Source organism: Panthera pardus, unplaced genomic scaffold (genome assembly GCF_024362965.1).
Source record: "Panthera pardus isolate Hobbes unplaced genomic scaffold, ASM2436296v1 HiC_scaffold_8, whole genome shotgun sequence".
Taxonomy (NCBI): domain Eukaryota; kingdom Metazoa; phylum Chordata; class Mammalia; order Carnivora; family Felidae; genus Panthera; species Panthera pardus.
Genome location: NW_026527013.1, coordinates 101,326,740 through 101,348,281, shown reverse-complemented (window position 1 = coordinate 101,348,281; position 21,542 = coordinate 101,326,740). Strand labels below are relative to the sequence as shown.

Genomic DNA, 21,542 nt, shown 5'->3' with positions numbered 1-21,542 from the left:
GGTGAACTATTCTGGTTTTACTAATAACTTTATTTAAATAAGACACAGGAACTTCTATACTGAAAAAATACAAAACAAAAGCCACACATTTCCTTGTGTAAAGCCATATTGTATGGTAACTCGAATACTGTTCAGCGCAGTGGCTAGAATTAAACAGTACAACTATGTACAAAATTTAAACAATTTCTGACAAATTTCTACAGCTGGATGTAGGATACATTTGAGCTCAACAACTTCTGGGAAATTTACATGGCAAAGCATAAGCTTTAACACATTTGGTTCGGAACTTTAATATATGCTAAGAACAAATGTACAACACAATTAATATTTAGTTTCTCATGAGAAAATAAAAGCACATGTCACTATAAATATCGTACATCAGATTTCATCACCAAAAAAGCATTCAGTCCATCTTTCAGAAATTGATATTGATACTATTGCATCTTATTTGGACAAAAGCAGAGCATAAGATCAATACATTATGTAATGCTAAACCAGATAGCAGAAGTTAATGGAGCTCATATTTATCTTACAGAATAATTTTCTCCCTTTAACCATAATCTACAAAATATAGTATTTTCATCAAGGCCTGAGATTATTAGGGTTAAAGGTGTCTGCTGCTGAAGAGATTGTTTTAAAAGGTTCCCCTGTGAAAATGGCAAAAGTAAACTGAGTCCTTTTCCATGACAGTCTCCTACAATATAACACTGACTAATTTAAAGGAGCCAGAATGCACCTTCAGGAGAGAATATTACTGCAAACTTTGGTGGAAAGAAGATAACTGGAATCATGAAAAAATAATACACAGAATACATACACACACAAACATATACATATATATATATATATACCATTTCTAAAAAAAAAAAATCAATGGTGTTGCTTTCTTCTTTATCACTTCTTCTTTCTTCACCCTCCTTAGGAAATAAAACAAAGAAATCCCGAGGAATGACTGAAAGGAACTGAAACGTTCCTATAACTGTAGGCACCTATTCCCCTAACTGTTAAGAAAACTGTGCCATATACTGTAGTAGGTACAGATGAAACAACTCTGTGTTTTACTGAACTGAAGCAATGGAATAAAAATACAAAAACCTCCCTCTGCTTTAGGATACTCTCTTTGTGCCGCAGAAAACAAAGTCTGAGAGCTGGGCTCTTCCACTGATCACTCAAGAGTATCTAGGGCTCTCTTCACACTGTTGAGAATTCGGGTCAAGTCTGTGAGTTCAAGACTGCTTACTTGGGTATAGGCTTTACTTTGCACATCCAAAATACCACCAGAACTATCCATGATATTGTGAGGAGAGACGCAATGAGGCAGCTGTGAGCGACCGCCATGTAAGTCACCAAAGAACCTGCTTCCTAATGTGCACAGCATCTGAGACCCGCATGCTCTCTCTCCACACAAATGCGACTCGCACACCTCAAGTGCTTGAGGAAAACAACCAAAAGCGTGTCATTTTTCAACCTGCAAATTAAAGCATTTCCAAAAGTGAAACTGAACATTAATATGCCTTTAGCTAAAACAATGGCATTTCATGACCCTGATGGGCAACATAAACAAGAAATCTCCATCATCCCCTGGGAAAGTTCACTTGTTTGGAAATCAAACCTAGACTTTCTTGTTTTTAAATCCCATTACACACAATTGGAATGTTTACATACAGCCTGGTATCGGACGCTTTATTTGCAACATTAGAACAGTCATTAACTGAGCAACACCTGAACTTGTTTAAAAAAAAAAAAAAAAGCCACATCTACACATGTTGAAACAGTGGATTCAACAGTTGTGTTACTTGTAACCGCATGACAAAAGTGATGTCAGACACCACAGATTTGCTGGTTCTCCTCATGTTCACCCATGTCCAGGATTATTGTTCTCCTAGGGTTGAATGCACTTCTTATTCTAAGAATGTGGAATGTAATGAGGAAAGGGAAATGCAGAAAATAAGGAAAGGCAAAAGAGTGATGTTCCCTCTTTAGCTTTTTAGCTGTGAAATATTTAATATCCCAATATGATATACATTCCAAGTTACCTGAGTTTAGACTTCAACTGAAGTACCTGAAGCTAGGCCATAGGGTGGGCACTGTGCAACTGTTGTGGCCATTTATTTATTTATTTTTTTTGCATTGTATGTATTACAGAAGTTAGAAACAAACACCTGGATCAATTGTAAACATAATCCTGAAGTACAGTATTTTCCATAGGACAAAACACAGCAAGACATTTTTCTATTTAGACAGGCAACTTTTTGATATAGAGCTTATTTATACTGAAGAATTTGGAACAAAACACAGGACACACTACTACTCTGTCAAACATACTATGAAATGCATAGTCTCCACTTAAAATGCTGAATGACACACACATTTTGCAAGCATTACTGCTTTCCACAAAAACTGCTGAATAGGAGTTCCGTCCCTGCCAAGATCAGTGTCAAGAGATACTTTATGATGCTGATAAGTATTCTGTTGGTGGTGGTGGTGTTCAAAAAGTTTGTCACTCCATGCAGATAAGATGTCTGAGGTCTAGTTCCTAATCCATGAAGGTAGGGTAGAGGCCAGCTCCCCCTTCACTTTAGATGATCACATAGTTCTGAGCAGAGATGTGTTCCTCACCCTGCAGTTCCTGCAGGAGCTGCTGCTGGGACGGCTGTTGGACGGAGGCCTCCGTGGCGCCCACGGAGCTGGTGTCGTCAGTAAGGGATGTAAAGGAAACCCGGGAGGAGAGCTGCTCGACGGTCAGAGTGGCCAGAGCCGAGCTCTGGCCAGAGTTAGGAGAGTTCTTGAGCATCAGGTCGGAGGCAGGTAAGAGAGGGCCTAGAAGTTTTACAGGACAGAAAGCTGATCCGGTTGGGATGAAATTAACCTTGTTTTTGTCAGGACATGAAAAGAGAGGGGCTGAGATAGGCTGACGAGACCTAAAACCGTAAGACAAAATGACATTTATAATCACTAACAACTTCCAAACTTTCTCACTTAGCTGGAGTTCTCTACAACAGCTACAATGCGAATGGCAGGGAATGAGTTAAGTGTACACAGAGGGGTAAACATCTTCCATAGCACAAGTCAGCTGGCAGACTACGGATGTGCACAGCACTGAGTGAATTTTGACACCAAAGGATCTTCAAAAGGACTGGGCAAATTTTTTCTAAGATCATTAGTTTGCTTTCAATCATTTAGGAAGATGGAAAAAACTCCTACTTTATAGCTGAAGATTATGCAAGGTTAGAATGACCTTTTCTGTTAAGAAAAAGTGCAATGGGAGAGGGATGACCTAATCCTATATTTGGTTTTAAGCATTTCCTCCTTTTTCTGCATTGCTATACATCTACCAACAGATCAGAAAATTTCTCAAAGAGCCGGTCACAGCCCAGCAGAGCAGGGTCCTTTAGCCTTTCCTCCCCTCCCACTCCCAGAACTTAGCCATCAACTCCTGCAAGACCAGTCTCTGTCCCCTTCCAGGTTGCAAGAGTACAGCAGCCTTCCCCAGGCACTTGCACTGGGACAAAGGGATGAGTGAGTCTAAGAGCCACAGAGTCTTTTTTTTTTTTTTTTTTTTTTTTTTTTTGAGCTACTCTGCCAAGCATTCACAGCATGAACCTCTTCTTTAATTTCTAATTTAATGCGTACTGAAAATTCAAAAAGAAAAAAAAAAATCTGTCTCCATTAAATGAATACACATGCTAGATAGCGTCTACAGGGAGACATGTTAGTTTCCTTCTGGTTTGGGGCATCACTATCGTAAGGCCAGCCACACATGGATATTAACTTTGCCGCTAAACTCCTTGTTAGCCGTCTAAATCAACAGAGGTTTTGAGAGGAAAATTCTTAGTGATCAAAAATAGATATTTTAGGTAGTAAGGATGAATTTCCAAGTTTCTGTATTAAGTTTATGTATTTCCAGCATACAGACTCCAATGCTACACTAAGATCCCTTCTGCTTATTCAATTTTCTTTTTATAATTTGGTTTTGAGACACGTTATCAGCTGGATGGAGTAGTTGATTCATCTGTAATCAACTGGTCTCAGTAAAAAAAGCTTTACAGCTTTGCAGATCCCAGCTGATAGAAAAGACATTACTTACGCCATTTCCTCAAAGACCTTCACTCGCTCACATCCCTCTGGGGGCTCCCGTTTGAACATGTAGCTGTTGTTTGGTTTGGGAGATGAAGCGTACTTGGGTAACGGTGAGCTACTCCCACTGTCTGTAAATTTAAAGCAGTTATATTAACTAGTGATTGAAAGCTCTTTTAAATTAAATTTGATTTCCAAACAAGCAGCCTTTTGCACAGTTTATCCACTATGGCCCCTCTGCTTCCACCACAGAGCTTCCTTTTTTGCAGAGCTATTACTAACACCCTTGTGTAGTACATTTCTTAGAAATAAAAGATGTGATGCAACAGTTATCTGCCATACCACAGAAAATAAAAGGAAGATATTTCGGTCCAGAAACTGCATTTTGAATAAAGCAGCGCTATCATCTTGAAAACAATTACAGCAGTATGTATTTCAAAATGTAGATGAATGGGGCAATATATATAAATCATGCAAAAGAAATATAAGAGGTTATAACACAGGGTTCTCTAGGTTTTCTCACTGTCCAACTGGTTTAATTAAAAATTTTAGCATGTGGAATAATCTTCATTACAAAGTTTCTTAGCAGAAATATTACTTTTACTTTCATTACACCATGAACAGATGTATACAGGGGGAAAAAAACAGGTTTGTAACACATAATATCTTTTTCCCTCAGCCCATCATGAAAAATGGAATTTACTCAGAAATTTGCCTTGAAAATGTCTACATAAAATAGTTTTTCCAGCAGTTTGTATTTTTGCTATTAGAAGCATGAGGAATCTAAAAGCATCTCTACCTAACATGTTTTCTTCATATTTTTGACCAAAAAAAGAAATGGTCTATTCATGAAAAGTCATAAAACCTATATGTAATTTCTCCCTTTCCTACCTGGCAAAGGATTTTGGAAAATCAAATCCACCAAAATGTGTCATTATCTTTGTAAGATGCCAAGTTGTAAAGTCAGTAACGTACCTGTATAAATACAATAGTCCCATTTAAACAAATTCTGACTTAATGCAAACCAATTCTCACTGCTAAAATACGAAGCACATGATCTATTGAGATGTATTATTTTCATGTATATTTTGAAAGATGGCTTTGGTGTCATAATTAAGGTTGTCACAATTTTGATAAGTTGCTTTGGATTAGGCTACAGAACACAGCACAACATTCAGAATCTGAGTAACAGGGAAGTTTTCATCATCATGAACTATAATACATGCTTAGTAGACTTTTGAGGCACACTTAGTTGTATTTGGTAAGTGAGTCAAAGAGCACCTAGGTTAGTCTTGGGAATGGAGATGTGTGCTTATATTTGCATATGGCTGTATCTTGGGCTGGGAAATCATTGCCTACAAAATAAAAAGGCCACACAATTGGGAAACCTTAGAAAACCACCCCTTCTCCATCACTACTGTTACATATGTTCCTACAGATTACACACTGTCTGTTGGAAGGAATTAGGTCTTAGAATTAAGTTCCGTTTCTTCACATGTCATTCAGATTTAAAGATTTTCTCAGAGTCGATACTCATAGTATTTAAACAAATGGAAGCCAGGAGGAAGGATATAATTTTCTTTCTTAGGTGAATGCAAAACCTCATTAACCTGGCTAGAGTCTGAGTTTGCTGCCCTCTACTTGAGCTGGGCAAGACCAGAAAGACTGGTCTACAATCAAAAAGTGGTGAGAACGAGACCTTGAGCTTGGTGTAATACAAAAACACAGCCTGACCCTGCTTTATTATCCAGGCAGCAAGCAGCCCTGTGGAGATGGTATGCGATGTCTCCGTGGAGGTTCTTGCTGGTGATGGTATTCTCCAAGGAGGGCACAAATGGCCTGAAACCCTGGGCTCCAATGGTTGTGATAAGACTTTTTCTTGCTGTCAGCCAGGGTGTGGCCATGTCAGCAGTCAAGGACTCACCCCATCAGCATGTAAGAAAAGTCACCTCGGCCACTGCTACAGTCTTTTGGGCTCTACTGCTTACTACATCACCAGGTCTGCTGCTTGATTTCTCTCATGACTTTATTAATGACTTCAAGGGACATTCCCAGCATTGAAAGCTAGACAGGAGCTGGACAATGTACAAAACTGATTATCTTCCTATTAACAATTTACAATAAATTAAATAGTTTTATTCCTAATTTTTTTTTAAATTTCAGAAGCTTATAGTTTTAGTTTTACCTACTTAAACATTCTTTTCTTAAAATAGTTTTTTTAAAGTTTATTTATTTATTTTGAGAGAGAGAGGGAGGGAGGGACAGAGAGAGAGAGAATCCCAAGCAGGCTCTGCACTGGCAGCACAGAGCCTTACACAGAGCTTGAACTTACGAAGCGTGAGTTCATGACCTGAGCCGAAACCAAGAGTGAGACACTTAACTGACTGAGCCACCCAGGCGCCCCACTTAAACATTCTTGTTCTAGTTTAGGGGAGAAGGGGTGGTTAATGTTAAACAAAAAATAAATAAATATATTGCTATCCTAGAATAGATCGTATTTGGTACTATTATATCTCCTTACCTTTTCAATTAAAAAGTTGAGGGTTTTTTGTAGTTGCTGTTGAACTATATATATAACATTTATTTGAATTTTTGGTGGTCTGGAAAATAAAGCTTGAAAGGAGAATTAAAACTATTTAGAAAAAAAATTTTTTTAATGTTTATGCATTTTTGAGACACAGAGAGAGACAGAGTGGGGGGGGGGGGGAGCTGGGGGGAGGGGCAGAGAGAGAGGGAGACACAGAATCCGAAGCAGGCTCCAGGCTTCAAGGTGTCAGCACAGAGCCTGTCGTGGGGCCTAAACTCACAAGCTGTGAGATCAGGACCTGAACTGAAGTTGGACGCTTAATTGACTGAACCACTCAGGCACTCCCAAAAATTGAAACTATTAACAGATTTGTTCAATCTGGAGTTTTGTTTTTTTTTTCCCTCAGGTGAGTATATGATCTGGTAGACAGCAAAGAGGAACAGGAAATGGAGACCCGTGGTCCGAGGTCTCAGTTCTGTCACTAGTTGTAAAACCTTAAACACAACTGCCTTTCTGAGTTTCTATATAACTAAAGAAATTATCACTCCTAACTCGAAAATTCTGTGACTTTCTTAATGGTTCTAACAAGTATTTTTTTGCTTCACAAAATGGCATGATTTAAAAACAACCCACATGAACAACCTATTCTACCCATTCCAGACTTGGGGTCTAGCTGATTCGTTTAGAACTCTGTGCCAAATTTAATAAACACATTTCAGTAACAGAACATTACAAATGTGAGGTAAACACACTTGCTCAGGAGATTCAAGATGAGAAGGTTTCATGGTAATCTTAATTCAATCACTTTTGTTCACAAGCATGATAAATTTTCACATTCTGTCATCCCTCAGTAAGAAATAACTAGACCTGTAGTTCTCATTAAGTGTAACTTTATATTCTTATATCATAGCCAATGTCAATTAATAAAACTAAATGTAAAAAATATGATTATTTACATATGTCTGTATTTTAACAGTCTCATCTATCTTTATAAAGAATCACCCAACTCTGGAAATTATGGAAACCTTTTACTGGTTTGGGAAAACTTATACATGTGTACCATATTTACCATTAAAATATAAGTAGGTTGTCAAATATTTTTAATATTTGGGGAGAAGGAGAAAATTGGCTTTTACAAACAAAAACAGTATTTTTAAAACTACATGTACTTTGGGGCGCCTGGGTGGCTCGGTCGGTTGGGTGTCCGACTTCGGCTCGGGTCATGATCTCGCGGTCCGTGAGTTTGAGCCCCGCATCGGGCTGTGTGCTGACAGCTCAGAGCCTGGAGCCTGTTTCGGATTCTGTGTTTCCCTCTCTCTGACCCTCCCCTGCTCATGCTCTGTCTCTGTCTCAAAAATAAATAAATGTTAAAAACAAAAAAACAAAAAAAAACCACATGTACTTTTATTGTTTAAGAGTTTTCTGAATCTCTCCTTATATATGGCCCTCATTATTTCTGGAATATTAAGTATGGCCCACAATTCCAGTATAAAAAATGATATTATACAGTTAAGACATTCTGTGGGTAGGTATGTAAAATCTTTGCCATGGTTCTTACTAGTCTTAAGTCTTTAGATGTGCTTTATCTCTTACTATCAGATCACTATCAAATTAAGAGAAATTAGTACTAAAACAAGCAATGTAATAGCACAGTAAGTAGTCCTTAACTTTGGTTTCACATTAGACTCATCAGATGTTTCAAAAATATCAATAAATACCACTGTCCAGACCTCATCCCTAAGATATTCTGATTTAGTTAGTCTGGGGCTCTTCCCCAGCACGTGCTGCCTCGCTGCTTTCTTTCTTTCTTTTTTTTTTTTTTTGGAAAGCCCCCAAATATTTTTACAGCAGAGCCAAATTTGAGACCCAATCATGAAAAGGTCAAAGCACTGGTCTGGAGTCAGGCTGCCTGACTTCTATCAGGCCTAACACCACAACCTAGGAAAAATTTGATCCCTTTTTTGATCTGCAAAATGGGACTAATTACTGATAGGATAGCTATGAAAAATGTGTGCGAAAAGAATTAGGACAGTGCCTGAATCATTGGTCTGAATATGACCATAATAGCAGAAAGAATACACCCTTCCCTGTTTGCAAATGTAAGAAGGTGAACCATTCAGAAATTAAGTGCCTATTCTACTTTCTCTTGGCAGAAGAGGGGAAAAGAAAATAATTTTTAATAGATCTGCACATTCTACTTCTATTCAGGTACTTAAAAAGAGGAGATTTTTGTGTCTGGGAGCAAGGCAGGGTGATATTTGGAGTACCAGATTCCCCAGTTTAGACTGCCTAGCATAAACCCTGCCAGTTCATAATGTCATCCTTTAGCATATAATCTATCATCCTGAAATTAAAATCAATGGCTAAAGCATAGATTCTACAGATTCCTCTACAAAGACCGAACCAGTAGAATGTAATTCTGTCTTCACAGCGGAGGTAAGAGGCTGGGTAAGTGAGGGTAGAGTTCAACCAAAACTATACTCAATGACATATGAGGAGTGTAATTAAAAGCCAATGATGAGTTAGGTTAGAAATAATGATTGACTAAATAGGACCTAAACAATTACTACTCTAGCATTAAAATTACTTCTTTTGCTTCAGGAAATGAAATTATCAGCTGTAGTGTGGTTTGATGGCCTAATGAAACTGGGAGAAACGTAAAACTATATAGCCTTTCTTGGCAACAAACAATTTGGAACCAGTTGTTTGTGATTACTGATTGTATTGAAAAGGAGTTCAGTTAACTCCAAGACCAAACTGGGGACAAGTAAGGAAAAACTTTGGCTTTTACAAACAGTCTGTAAGGTTCCCCTAAAACTTCAAAGTCAACCTTTTATGAGAAGGTTACAGAATTTTAATAAAACAAGACATCAGCCACAGCTAAGATCTTCCTCAGACTGGCATTCAACAAAGGGTAAGGAGGAATAATGACCATCAGAACCTTCACTACTTATATTTTTGAACTTTATTTCAAATTAAGATTGTGTTTTGAATAATGGGCTTAACTCACATTCCAAATGTTTGGTCCATTAATTAAATATTTGTCATATGTGGGCAAGTGTTTTAATCACATCGTTCCCTAAGTGTTCATTGAATTGATATCAATTTAAAAATTAAGTAAACAATCATAGCTGTTCCTTTATTTTTGTGTACTCACAATAAGTACAATTCTTCTTCCACAAACATAATCTTGATATGCAGAATGGCACGCTTTATTATTATCTCCTAATGTAACTTGGAGTCATTGATATGCTAACTAGTCACTCTGAATTTGACTATCTGACCTTGCAGTTCAAAATGAAAGCAAATCACTTTACTGAAGACAGTCTTCAAACCAGTTTATAGACTAAAATCCAGCCTCTTGTACATATACATCACAATGGTCACGCAGAAAAATTTCAGTTTACAGAGAATATTTTATATCTTGAAAAGTAATGTAATTAAGGATCTCAGGAAAATCATGCTGATACAATCTTTTTTGTTTATTTTTCTAAAGTAGACTTCACACCCAGCTCAGAGTCCAACACGGGGCTTGAACTCCTGACCCGGCAATCAAGACCTGAGCTGAGATCAAGAGTTGGATGCTTAACTAACTGAGCCACCCAGGTGTCCCCCATCTGAGATTTTATATTCTTGAGCTTTTTAAATAGAAATATTTCCAGGGACATCAGTTTTCAAAAAACATTTTAAAACACACTATTCATATTAAACTACTCCTGAAGTATCCTAATGAGGAAAAATAAACACTTCTAATAAAAGTTTCACTGTAATTAAAAAAAAAAATTTTAATGTTTACTTATCTTTGAGAGAAAGAGAGCACATGAACAGGGGAGGGCAGAGAGAGAGAGAGAGAGGGCAGAATCTGAAGCAGACTCCAGGCTCCGAGCTGTCAGCACAGACCCTGACACGGGGCTCAAACTCACAAACTGTGAGATCATGCCCTGAGCCGAAATCAGATGTTTAACCAACTGAGCCACGCAGGCACCCCAAAGTTTCACTGTAATTTTAAATGCTCACTTAAATATTTGCTGAGCACTTAACTATGTGCGAAATAGAAGGTGGCAAAGAAAAATGCTACAAATGCTGTCTTAACGGTATTAGGGAAATCTTGGTATTTACTTTTTACCCCTAATTCTTGCTAAAGAAAAATGGTATTATAGTGTCTTTAGGCACTAACCAACATGGAATCTTAAACTTATCACTGTTTCCACCTTAAAGCTTGTTCCTTCTTTGATACTCACTGCCTAATTACTAATGGTAATAATCTACCTTCTGCATCTCCCAAATTAGAACTCTGATAGAACTTGGCCTTTATCCTCCCTGACCTCGTCCATCTATCAGCCACCAGATGCTGCAGACTCCTCTTTAGTCCCTCTCCTCCAACATCTCTGCACCCCCTCAATCTCTCTCTCCCCTGCCCCTGTGGTTTCCCAACTGAGAGGCATAAAACAATGTGCTGACATGCAAGATTTTTAGAACATTTACACACACTTTTTACCCTTAAAAATAAGAAAGTATGCTTTACTAATACATATTTAGTTTGTGGATCGAATTAAGTACATACATAACTTAGAAATATATGAACTTATATTAATGGTATAGATCAAAAATTGCTGCAAAGGACATGTGAGAAATCAAATTTGGAGACCACGGGACTAGACTGCCAAAAATTACCTCATCTGGTCCTCCTGCTCTCTCTCCACTTCTGTACTTCCACCTGTGCTGTGGCCCTTAAAGATAAATCTGGTCGTGTCCTTTAGCTGACAAAGATCTTTACCTGGTCCTTCATTTCTCTGAGCAAGGCCTACAAGGCCCCTTATGAAATACCGGCCTTTCTACCTCTCTACTCTCACTGCTTCTGCTCGCCACCATTCACCTCTGTGCTCTAGCCACACAGTTTCTTACTGTTCTCCACACACCAGGCCCTTTCACAGCTGATTGCCCATATAAGGCTATTCCTCCTGCAAAAGAGGCAGCAAGTAGTAGTATGAGGTTTGTATAGAAGATCTTTTTTGTCATCTGGACTACAAAGAACTTAGGAAAGTTACTTTATTTTGTAAGCCTCAGCTTCCCCTTTCTTAAAATAATAATGTTCCTCCCTACTCACAGGATTGTGGTAACATTATAGGAGATGACAAAGGTAAAATCACCTGAGCACATTTAATCACTATTAACAATCCTAGGAGGCAGGTACCATCATTATCTGTAATTAACAGATTAAGAAATTGAGATACAAGAGAGGTTGAGTAGCTTGCCCAAGGACACATAATTACTAAGTGGCAGAGCTGGGATTGAACCAGGCTGCACCAGAGTCAGAGCTCATTACCGTTAGGCTCCCTGTCTTGCTAGGTTTTGATCTGTCTCAACTGTAGTGTCCTTGCTGGAGACAGGAGGAGGAGACAAGATGATGATCAAGTTCCTTCCAATCTAACATCCCATGCTTCTAATTAAAGTCTGAAAGCTCAGGTAATCTGAATTCTAATTAAAATCTGAAAGCTTTATTGGGCCTGACTTTTGTTAGTGTCACAAGAGACCCAGTGTAAGCAATGGCCTCTATGTGTTGGTATTTTTCCTAGAGGAACACAGAAGATAACAGGGAGAAAAAATTTAACAGATCCCCTTTTGGGGGTATCAACAGGCCTAGTTGATACCCTACTTTCTGCCCAGTCATGATCAGAATGGAAGATGATATGGATTTTAGCAGTTACTTCCTTTCCCTGAATTTCAGAAGGGAATTTGGACTTTATGGTTTCTTCCCCACCAAAGGCCTTATCACTAAATTAGCATAATCTTAGTTGTTTAGTTCTCTGTACTTTTTTTTTGGTGGTGATCGGGGAGGGGAACATTATCACACTCTTCCTGAACATTCAAAGGCCTCATACATATAATTTAACAACCTAAAAAAAAGATACTGATGTTCAACACAGCTAAAAAATATATCCTTAAAAAATGGACATACCATAAAGACAGGCCTTAAAGGAATACGTGAAGAAATCTCCACTAAGCACTACTCTATGATAGGCACTACTCTATGCTGAGGATAAAGCAATGAGTAAAATAAAGTTATCTGCTCCTGCTGGAGCTTATATTCTGGTAAATAGATAACAGGAGATTAAGTGAAACATATATGCACGTTTGTTAATAAATTTTGGTTTGCTTCTATTCTAGGCTCTGGGTTGTAACTGCTAGAACGGAGATGTATACTTATTACTTAGTTTTCAACTATAAATAGTAACTCATCCACAGAGGGCTAGCACAGCATCTGCCATCAGTATGATTGTGAACATTTTCCTAAAGAGGGGAAAAAGGCATTTACTGGATGCTTCTTATGTGCTGTCAATGGGAATATATAAGATTTTACATGTTACCTTGAAAAAGAGAAACAGGGAAGATGACATTAGGGACAGGATTCTAGAACAGGTCAGTGTTAGCCTATGGAATAATTCTTGTGTTGTAGCTCTATACTCCTGGTCATTTTACCAAAAGAGGTTCTTCTAGGGTAACAAGGGATCCTAGAACTATGTGGAGATAATCTTTTGATAGAGAAACAGACTCAGGATCAGAAGCAGTGATTTTAAGATGCAGTTGCTAAAAGCCGTATATCCAACCTATTTATTTTAACAATATAAAACATGAAAAGAAATGTACCACAAAATCTCAGCTGATTAAGCTCTCTAGAAGATAGAGCATTGAAGTATGTTAAGGGCAAAGGTTGAAGAAGGTTAAGCAATACAGCCCTAGACATAAACGCAAATAGAATTAAAATGTGTGTAGGAAGGAATAAGATGATGTCAAAAAGAGCCCGGAAAAGACAAGATAATACTTTATTTTTTTCTCTCCTACAACTAAAGCCTGCTCAGTCCTAACCCCCAAAGTTCAGGATTATTAATATTTATGAGTTAATCACAGTAAGAGGTAAATAGGCTTCTATGCGTTGGCCTTGGGAAACTCCATCCACATAACATACGTTGTTCTTGTGGGAAAGTACAGTTTAAGTTCCAAGTAGCCAATTTGTGGACTCTTGGAATTGAACTCTCCGTACTTGGCCCAAGGAGAATGGTTCAGTTGACTTTATGATTAGAATAATCAATGTTTCCACAATATCTTGCAAAATTGCAGAATTTTATAACAACTGCCTATGCGAATTGTGCCAAAGATCAACTGTAAGTGGCAGACTGCAAGTCTCGATTCTGTGGCTTGCCCAGCACCGGTTTGGCTAACAGCAAAGAATGCAGGCAGAGCTGCTAACAGCGTGTTTTGATGCTGCCATCTGTATTATATAAATCACTATTTATCTCCCTTGCATTTTGGGCATGATAATGTGAAAGAACTTAGCCTAACTCTTCGGGTATGTTTTGAGGATGTCAAGATGAGACATTCTCCACACAGTAGGAACCATGGCGGTTATTAGGCTAATTAGCCTGACAACTTTAGACATGTGACCAGGCTGCGTTCAGTCTTCAGGTCACTGGAAAAACCTAGCAAAAAAAAAAGAAAAAAACAAACAAACAAAAAAAACCCCACCTCAAACCTGAAAATAGTTTCTTAATGGCTGGATCTTTCTCAATAGAGTGTTTTTGTCATGGCACTGCAGTCAAAATAGCCAAAGAAAAACCCAATATACTAATAATCCACTAAAATTATTTTATAGGTCTCAAATGATACATGGCTCATAGAAAAGAACATATGTTAGGAATAGGAAGAAACAATGTTAGCAAAATCAGGAAAAGGATAAGTATGCCACAGATGAGTCTTAGAAAAATAATCAGCTCACCAGCACATCTCTCATGAGCCCATGTATTCACAATGGCTCTCCCTCTCCTTTCTTGGGTATGCCTTTCCAGGTGCCTAACAATGTCTGAACTATTATTCTATCACAGAACGAATTCTCTACAGTAAGTGTAGAATATGTAGGTACTCCCAATATATTCTAGTTGACTACAAAATTACAGTACCAATTCTGTTTTCATAGTTAATAATACAAACCTATTCAAAATCTATAGCTTCCATTTTTTTTCTTTACTGGAAATCAAAGACTAATTTATGCTTTATTGCAGAAAATGCATATTATAAGATGGAATCAGTATCTTAACAAAATTTGGACTGTACACAAAGAAGTAATGAGTCAGAGACTACTCTATAGTTTAACTGACATCAGAAACTGTAAAACTAACAACTCCTTCTTTTGTATCTTCAGTATTCTGAATGTTCTTGTATACTAGTGTATTATTTGTTTCCATTACTATTATCCCATATTACACTATAAGTTTCTTAAAAACAGATTATCACATCCTATTCATCTCTATTTCTCTACTCCCTAGTGGAGCATCTGACATACATCCATGTTCAATAAATGTTTCTTAAACTAGAAGTATAAACACAGTTGAATACATAAACCCCCATCCTCAATCCTGAAATACATCCGCGTGTGTGTGTATATGTATATACATGCATATATAAAAGAGACAGATGTTATTTTAATTTTTTCTTCACAAAGGGGGGAGTTGATATGAGAACTAGAAAGTTCGCGTTATAATAGAAGGTCTCCTAATTTTTTCAGGGAACGCTAACATCAGCTTGATCTTAATCACAAAGTAGTGCTCAAAGCTAATTATGGTAATATGTTGATAAACTAGTATCTTAATTCCCAAGCTGAAATAGTCTTGTAGAAAACAAAAAATGTCTAAAATGATTCCATAATTTCTACAGAGATTTTTTTTTAAAGTCACTATTAGCCATACCCAGCACAATTTATTGTTTACTATGGACCAATGGTTGTGCTAAGCACTTTACCATAATATCTTAATAACCCAAATAATGATAAGAGGTATGCATTATTACCCTGTTTTACTAAGAAATATTTTTTTAATTATTAGGAAAAAAATTGTTGGCCTTAGAGATGATCCGGACCAGTGTTCTCATTTTACTTTAAAACAAACAAACAAACAAACAAACAAAGCCACCAAGAGGAACACAAAAAAACAAAACAAAAAAACATTTGTGTTAGAATAAAAATACACAGAAGAAAATATACAAAAAAAAAAAGGAAAAGTCTTAGAAAAAAGGACTAACTTATCTAAGAAATGGTCAGAATTCAGACTATTATAGTATCTTGAAGAGACACCTGCATTCCCATGTTCACTGTAGCATTATTTGTAATAGCCCAAACATGAAAATAACCTAAGTGGCCATAAATGGATAAAGAAAATGCGCGCACACACACACATACACACAGGAAATGTTATTCACCATAAAAAAGGAAATCTTACCATTTGCAACAGCATGAATGGACCTTAAGGGCATTATGGTAAGTGAAATAAGTCAGAGAAAAATAGTGTACAATCTCACTTATATGTAGAATCTTAAAAACATCAAACTTACAGAAACAGAGAGTAGGACAGTGGTTGTTAGGGGAGGAAGACATGCGAAGATGACAAACTTTCAGTTATAAGATGAATAAGTTCTGGGGATCTAAGGTACAGCATGGTGATTACAGTTAATAATACTGTACTGTATACTTCAAAGTTGCTATGAGAGTAAAACTTTAATGTTCTCACCATAACAACAACAACAAAAAAGTAGTTATGTGAGGTCAAGGATACGTTAACTAACCTTATGTGGTAAACATTTTGCAAACATACACATGAATCAAATCATTACACTGTGTACCTTAAACTTACATATGTTCTATGTTATATGTAAAAACAGTGTATATTTTAAACTTAGGATCTAAGTGAGTACCTCTTCTGAACTGCAGAAACCATATATTTAGCTGCCTCATTGCATACTGTCATTTAGAGGCCCTAAAGGCAATCTCACAAACAGTTAACCAAAATGGAACTCACTTATCATCTTCCTAATATATTTCCTTTTCGGTTCAGTGTCTCTCAATTATCCACAATATTAAACTTAGAAGAAAACAGAACTCTAGAATTAATTTCCTAGCTTTATTATTACTGCTGTTTTTACTTTTCATTTTAACCCAACTATAGGTGCTAATAAACAGCAACAGTAGTCAACCTGAACCACACTTATCCTTTCTACTGAAAGAACACAGAATACAGGTTTTGGAATCAATCGGACCGACCCTTTTAGCCATTTACCACCTGGGTAGCCTCAAACAAATCACTATTCTTTAAAATTTCCAGTTACCTTCAAAACAAATCCTCCCACCAGAAGCAAGGCGTTTTCTTCTTTGTTGTACTGTGAAACATCCATAGTAAATATTGTGAGGATGTGACTAAAGGTGTTTGCTCCAGTAGGATGCCTCAGTGAAATAAGTTTCCTAGTCTGACATTCCACGAAATGGGAGACTTCCCACTTGAAGCAAAGAGATGCCTAAAGTACTGTCTTCAATACACCTTTAATGGAGGAAGGGAGTTCACCAGACTTTTCAAAAATGGAAGGGTGAAAAGAAAGTGGAGAACTGCTGAGATCCACCCACAGAAATAGAAGCAGAAGACAAAGTCCAAAGTAACTTCTACTTAACATCTCAGCAGAGAGTCAGGCATAATGATGAGTGAAAGAAGCCAGACACGAGAATGAATACACATGCACCATTCCATTTCTGTAAAATACGTTAACACAGAAAAACTAAATTATGGCGATGGAAGTCACAACAGTGGTTACCTCCAGATGGAGAGGGGAAGGGGGCCTGAGGGAGCCTTCTGGGATGCTAAAAAATGTTCTGTATCTTGATCTAGGTAGTAGTTTCGTGAGCACATACATATGTAAAAATTCACTGGGCTGAGCACTTCAAATCTGGCCATTTAAATGTAAGAATACCTCAAAATAAAACAAATTAAGGGGAATAGTAATCAAATCAGGGCAAGGACCACAAAAATCCTATAAGATACTGTAAATTTTGCCTTTTTAGGTTTTAAAAATTTTGCCACCTATGGTGTATTTCTCTACGGTGAGAAGCAATACATGTGTCATAAAATAAGTTCAGTGTTTCTTTGAAAGTAACTAGGAAGGTGGAGCCTGGGCAATCTTTGTTGCCTTCTGTGCCTAGGCCTGAGGGGGCCAGAAACCACAAGGCAAGAGTCAGTGGTGGCCAAGTGCCTGACACAAGTACAGGAGGCATGGGTAAACAGCTGAGCCCTGACAAGTAACAAGAAATCCCAGAGGTTCTGCCCTCTTACCAGTGTTCGTTAGTAATTCATCTATATACCACGACAACCCCTGATATCCTGTAGGTACTTATTTAACTTTATCTACTTGGTTCAAACTACACCCATCCTTCCAAAAGAATATCTAGAATGACTTCCTCCTGAGTCAATCTGATTACAAAAATCAAACTGTAGGCATGAGAAACATAAACTCTACCATAACCATCAATAGCTTTGGACAACACCAAGAAAAGACCTGCGTGTTACATGATACAAAGCTGTACGCACTCCATCTTAGAGCTTACAGCTTTCGTTAACTATCAGAACCATGCGCTGTGCTTCTCTGACACATTTATGGAAGATGTTTGTGCGAGTCACAGAGAAGGGGGTACGGGAAACCAATGAACAAACCTAGATCAGCCAATCCTTTACAATCCCCCCATCCCACAAAAAAAAAAAACAAAAAATGATGTAATGGTCTAAGACAAAGAAAGTAGAATGAGCAAGGCCCTACGACAAACCCTCTAAGTGGGTGATTTCATTCTCACCTTTATCACGATCATAGAGTAAATCTTCTGTGGAGCAAGGGCTCCCATCCTGGGATTCTGGGGGACAGAAGGGAGACACACACGGAGAATGGCTGCTGCAGCTACTGCTGCGCTCCTGCACGGAGGGGGTCTGCGTGTCGATGCTGCGGGTGCTGCTACTCCGGTAGTGAGCGGGGAGCGGGGCCCTTCGGCCGTCTGGGATCTCCAAAGGCTAGAAGAGAAACCACCGTCACACGCGTGAGTGACAGCGCACACCCCTGATTCGTGCAGAAGTACACGGCGCTGTCCTTGTTTTCACATTCCACTGCTAGCTCACCATAATTGCTTCTTCAGAGAGTAAGATACCAGTCTTGTATCTGAGGTTGATTTCTGCACATTGCCTTGACCGAATGAAAAATTTATTTCAAATCCTGACGGAGTTCGGTCTCAAATACTAAGGATAAATTGCTTTACAAATTCCATAGCCCTCTGTATGTATTCGTAGGTTAGCACTTCCCAGAATCCTCAAGAGTAGGGGCTTTGTTTAAACATGGCATCCCTAGTGCCTACCACGGTGTCTGGCACATAGCAGACAACCAACAAACATTTGTCAAATGATGTTATCAAACTGTGCAAGAAATTACTCTGACTTGCTAGTAAGAAAAGTGAAATCTCATATTCACAGGGGTAGATATTTCTATTGGTCCATTCTTAATTTCAACTTTTTAGAGATCAGGAACAGAACTGTTTTCCATTTCCTTTACAAATTACCCCAAATTTCTCATAAAGTGATTTATTCTATTACTATTAAACAAAGGATGTTAACATAACTCAAAACAATTCTACTGTTTTGGTATCCCTCTAACTAGCACTATTCCTAAGTTTGCTTGGTTCCAATGCATTGTTTTGAGTGGCAAAAACAAGAATAGAAATGAAATAGAAATGAAACTAAATAGAAATGAAACTAAAATCACAAAAACACACGTTTTAGACCTGAAAAGACCTTAGAGTTCATTATTCCAGAGTCTTTACAAATAAAGAACCTATAACTTAGTGCTTCTGATGTCATACTAATTAAATGGCATGGGAGCCTCTGTCACAGTGGGCTCTCTACTCTTTTTTTTTTTTTGAGAGCGAGAGCGAGAGAGAGAGAGAGAGAGAGAGAGAGAGCATGAGTGAGGGAGGGGCAGAGAGAAAGGGAGACACAGAATCTGAGTGAGGCAGGCTCCAGGCTCTGAGCTGTCAGCACAGAGCCCGACGCGGGGCTCGAACTCACGAACCGTGAGATCACGACCCGAGCCGAAGTCGGACGCTTAACGGACTGAGCCACCCAAGCACCCCATACTCTGCTTCTGCTGTAAAGGAAATCTTACTCCATTTTCCTAATCTGTGTGCTAACGAAGTAAACTCAACAAGTAAAATTCTATACATTAATCACTTGAAGTATTTTGTTATTATAGAGGCAAGACTGCAATGCTAAGAAAAAGAACAAATACACACTTATTTACAACTTATTTTTACTGTGTACTGCTTTTACTCTGAGCTTTGTCATTTCAGAGTTTTTAGAAACACTGTCAGAGGGATAATGGAGTACGATAAAATTAGACAAGATTCAAAACATGTCAATTTTTCTATAACGAACAACCAAGTTAAGTCAAGGCTGAAACCATTAACTACTGAAATAAAAACTTCATTTATCTATACAATGCTGTTAAACCAAAACTATAGCATCCTGATAATGACTACCCTACTATAAAGAGAATATTCAATTATGTAAATATTAGTTCATTTTGTAAACAAATAAGAAAGTAAAACTTTCCAATTAAAGAAAGAAATATTCCCAAAGGAATATTAACTTCGTTGGTCAAACGCTAAGAAAATGTTACTTTAAAATTTTTTCTTTCATTTAAATAAGTTTAGATTTTAATTACAATTCTACACTAAATGTTAGAATGAACAAAGAATAAACCATTGGCGCAGGTGTTTTTGGACAAAATTGTATCGCAATATGAGATGTGTGAAGTTCTCGGGGTAACCCATAAGGAAACGTCATTTTCAAAATTGTATTTGAGGGCTTCATGACAGAATTATTTCTTAAAATTTAGATACCTGTCAAGGAAAATGTTACTTTAATAAAAGTGTCAGTATTGGTAAGCAGTAAAAAAATATGATGCATAAATCTATAATTAAAAAAATTAAGAATTTGAGTTATCTTTCATTCATGTCCTATTTGATAGACAGTCTTTCTGTATTCCGATTCCTTAATCTATAACTGGGTAATATATAACAATCTCCTTCACCAACTTTGTTTTGTTATGAGAGAGTACAAGAATTATAAGAACAAAACAGATTTTAAAAATTTACTGTTTACACAAAATAACAATGGGAAAATATAAAAGCTTAGAAGACTGATATACTTAACAGGACATTTTTCTTTAGTTATTGGCAGGCTCACTAATGGTAACATTTTGTTTATTAAAACTTTGAGGCACACTTAATCATCAATCGAAAAAATTCTAAAAATTAGTATTGTAGCTGTAAGTGTGTAGGTTACCCTAGAGTAATTCTGAAATGGCTACTGTGAAATTAGAATATAACTTATTTAAAAGCAGAACTGTATAAAAATTTTACCTGTTTAAGTATAGCTGACATACAATGCACATTAGTTTCAGGTGTACAGCACAGTGAATGGACACGTCTATACATTATGCGATGCTCCCCACTAATGTAGCTTACCCCATCACCACACAACGCTATTACTATAACCACTGTACCTTTCATCCCTGTGATTTATTCATTCTGTAACTGGAAGCATATACCTCCCACTCCCCTTCCCCTTTTTCGCTCATCCTCCCACCCTCTCCCCCCTGGCAACCACCAGTTTGTATTTATGGGCCTGTGTGTTCATTTGTTTTGTTTTTAGACAGGTGAAATTATATGGTATTTGTCTTTCTCTGAGTTATTTCACATAGCATAATACTCTCTAGGTCCATTCACATCGTCACAAATGGCAAGATCTCATTCTTTTTTATGGCTGAGTAACATTCCATTGTGTGTGTTTTATTTATATTCATATGTACTTTCATATATTTTATAGATTAATTATATATATATTAAACACACACACACACACCACATCTTCTTCATCTGTCAATGGATACGTAGGTTGCTTCCATATCCAGGCTATTCTAAATAATGCTGCAGAAAGCAAAGGCATGCACCCATCTTTTTGAGTTAGTGTTTTTGTTTTCTTGAGATTATGTTATTAAGTTTTATATTCTAGTACAGTTTGTTTTGATG

General features: G+C 37.4%; 1 protein-coding gene across 1 annotated transcript in view; it reads right to left on the bottom strand.

The window, feature by feature from the left end:
* Positions 1 to 9: 9 nt before the first annotated feature.
* The window catches only part of GLCCI1 (glucocorticoid induced 1), a 104,699-nt gene continuing 83,166 nt past the window's right edge, over positions 10 to 21,542 (bottom strand). Inside the window, exons 6-8 of the mRNA XM_053898288.1 lie at positions 18,264 to 18,474; positions 4,088 to 4,208; positions 10 to 2,921 (exon numbers count right to left, since the gene is read on the bottom strand). Of these exons, the coding sequence (XP_053754263.1) occupies positions 2,579 to 2,921; positions 4,088 to 4,208; positions 18,264 to 18,474 (675 nt within the window). The 3' untranslated portion in view covers positions 10 to 2,578. The remainder of the gene's footprint in view (positions 2,922 to 4,087; positions 4,209 to 18,263; positions 18,475 to 21,542) is intronic.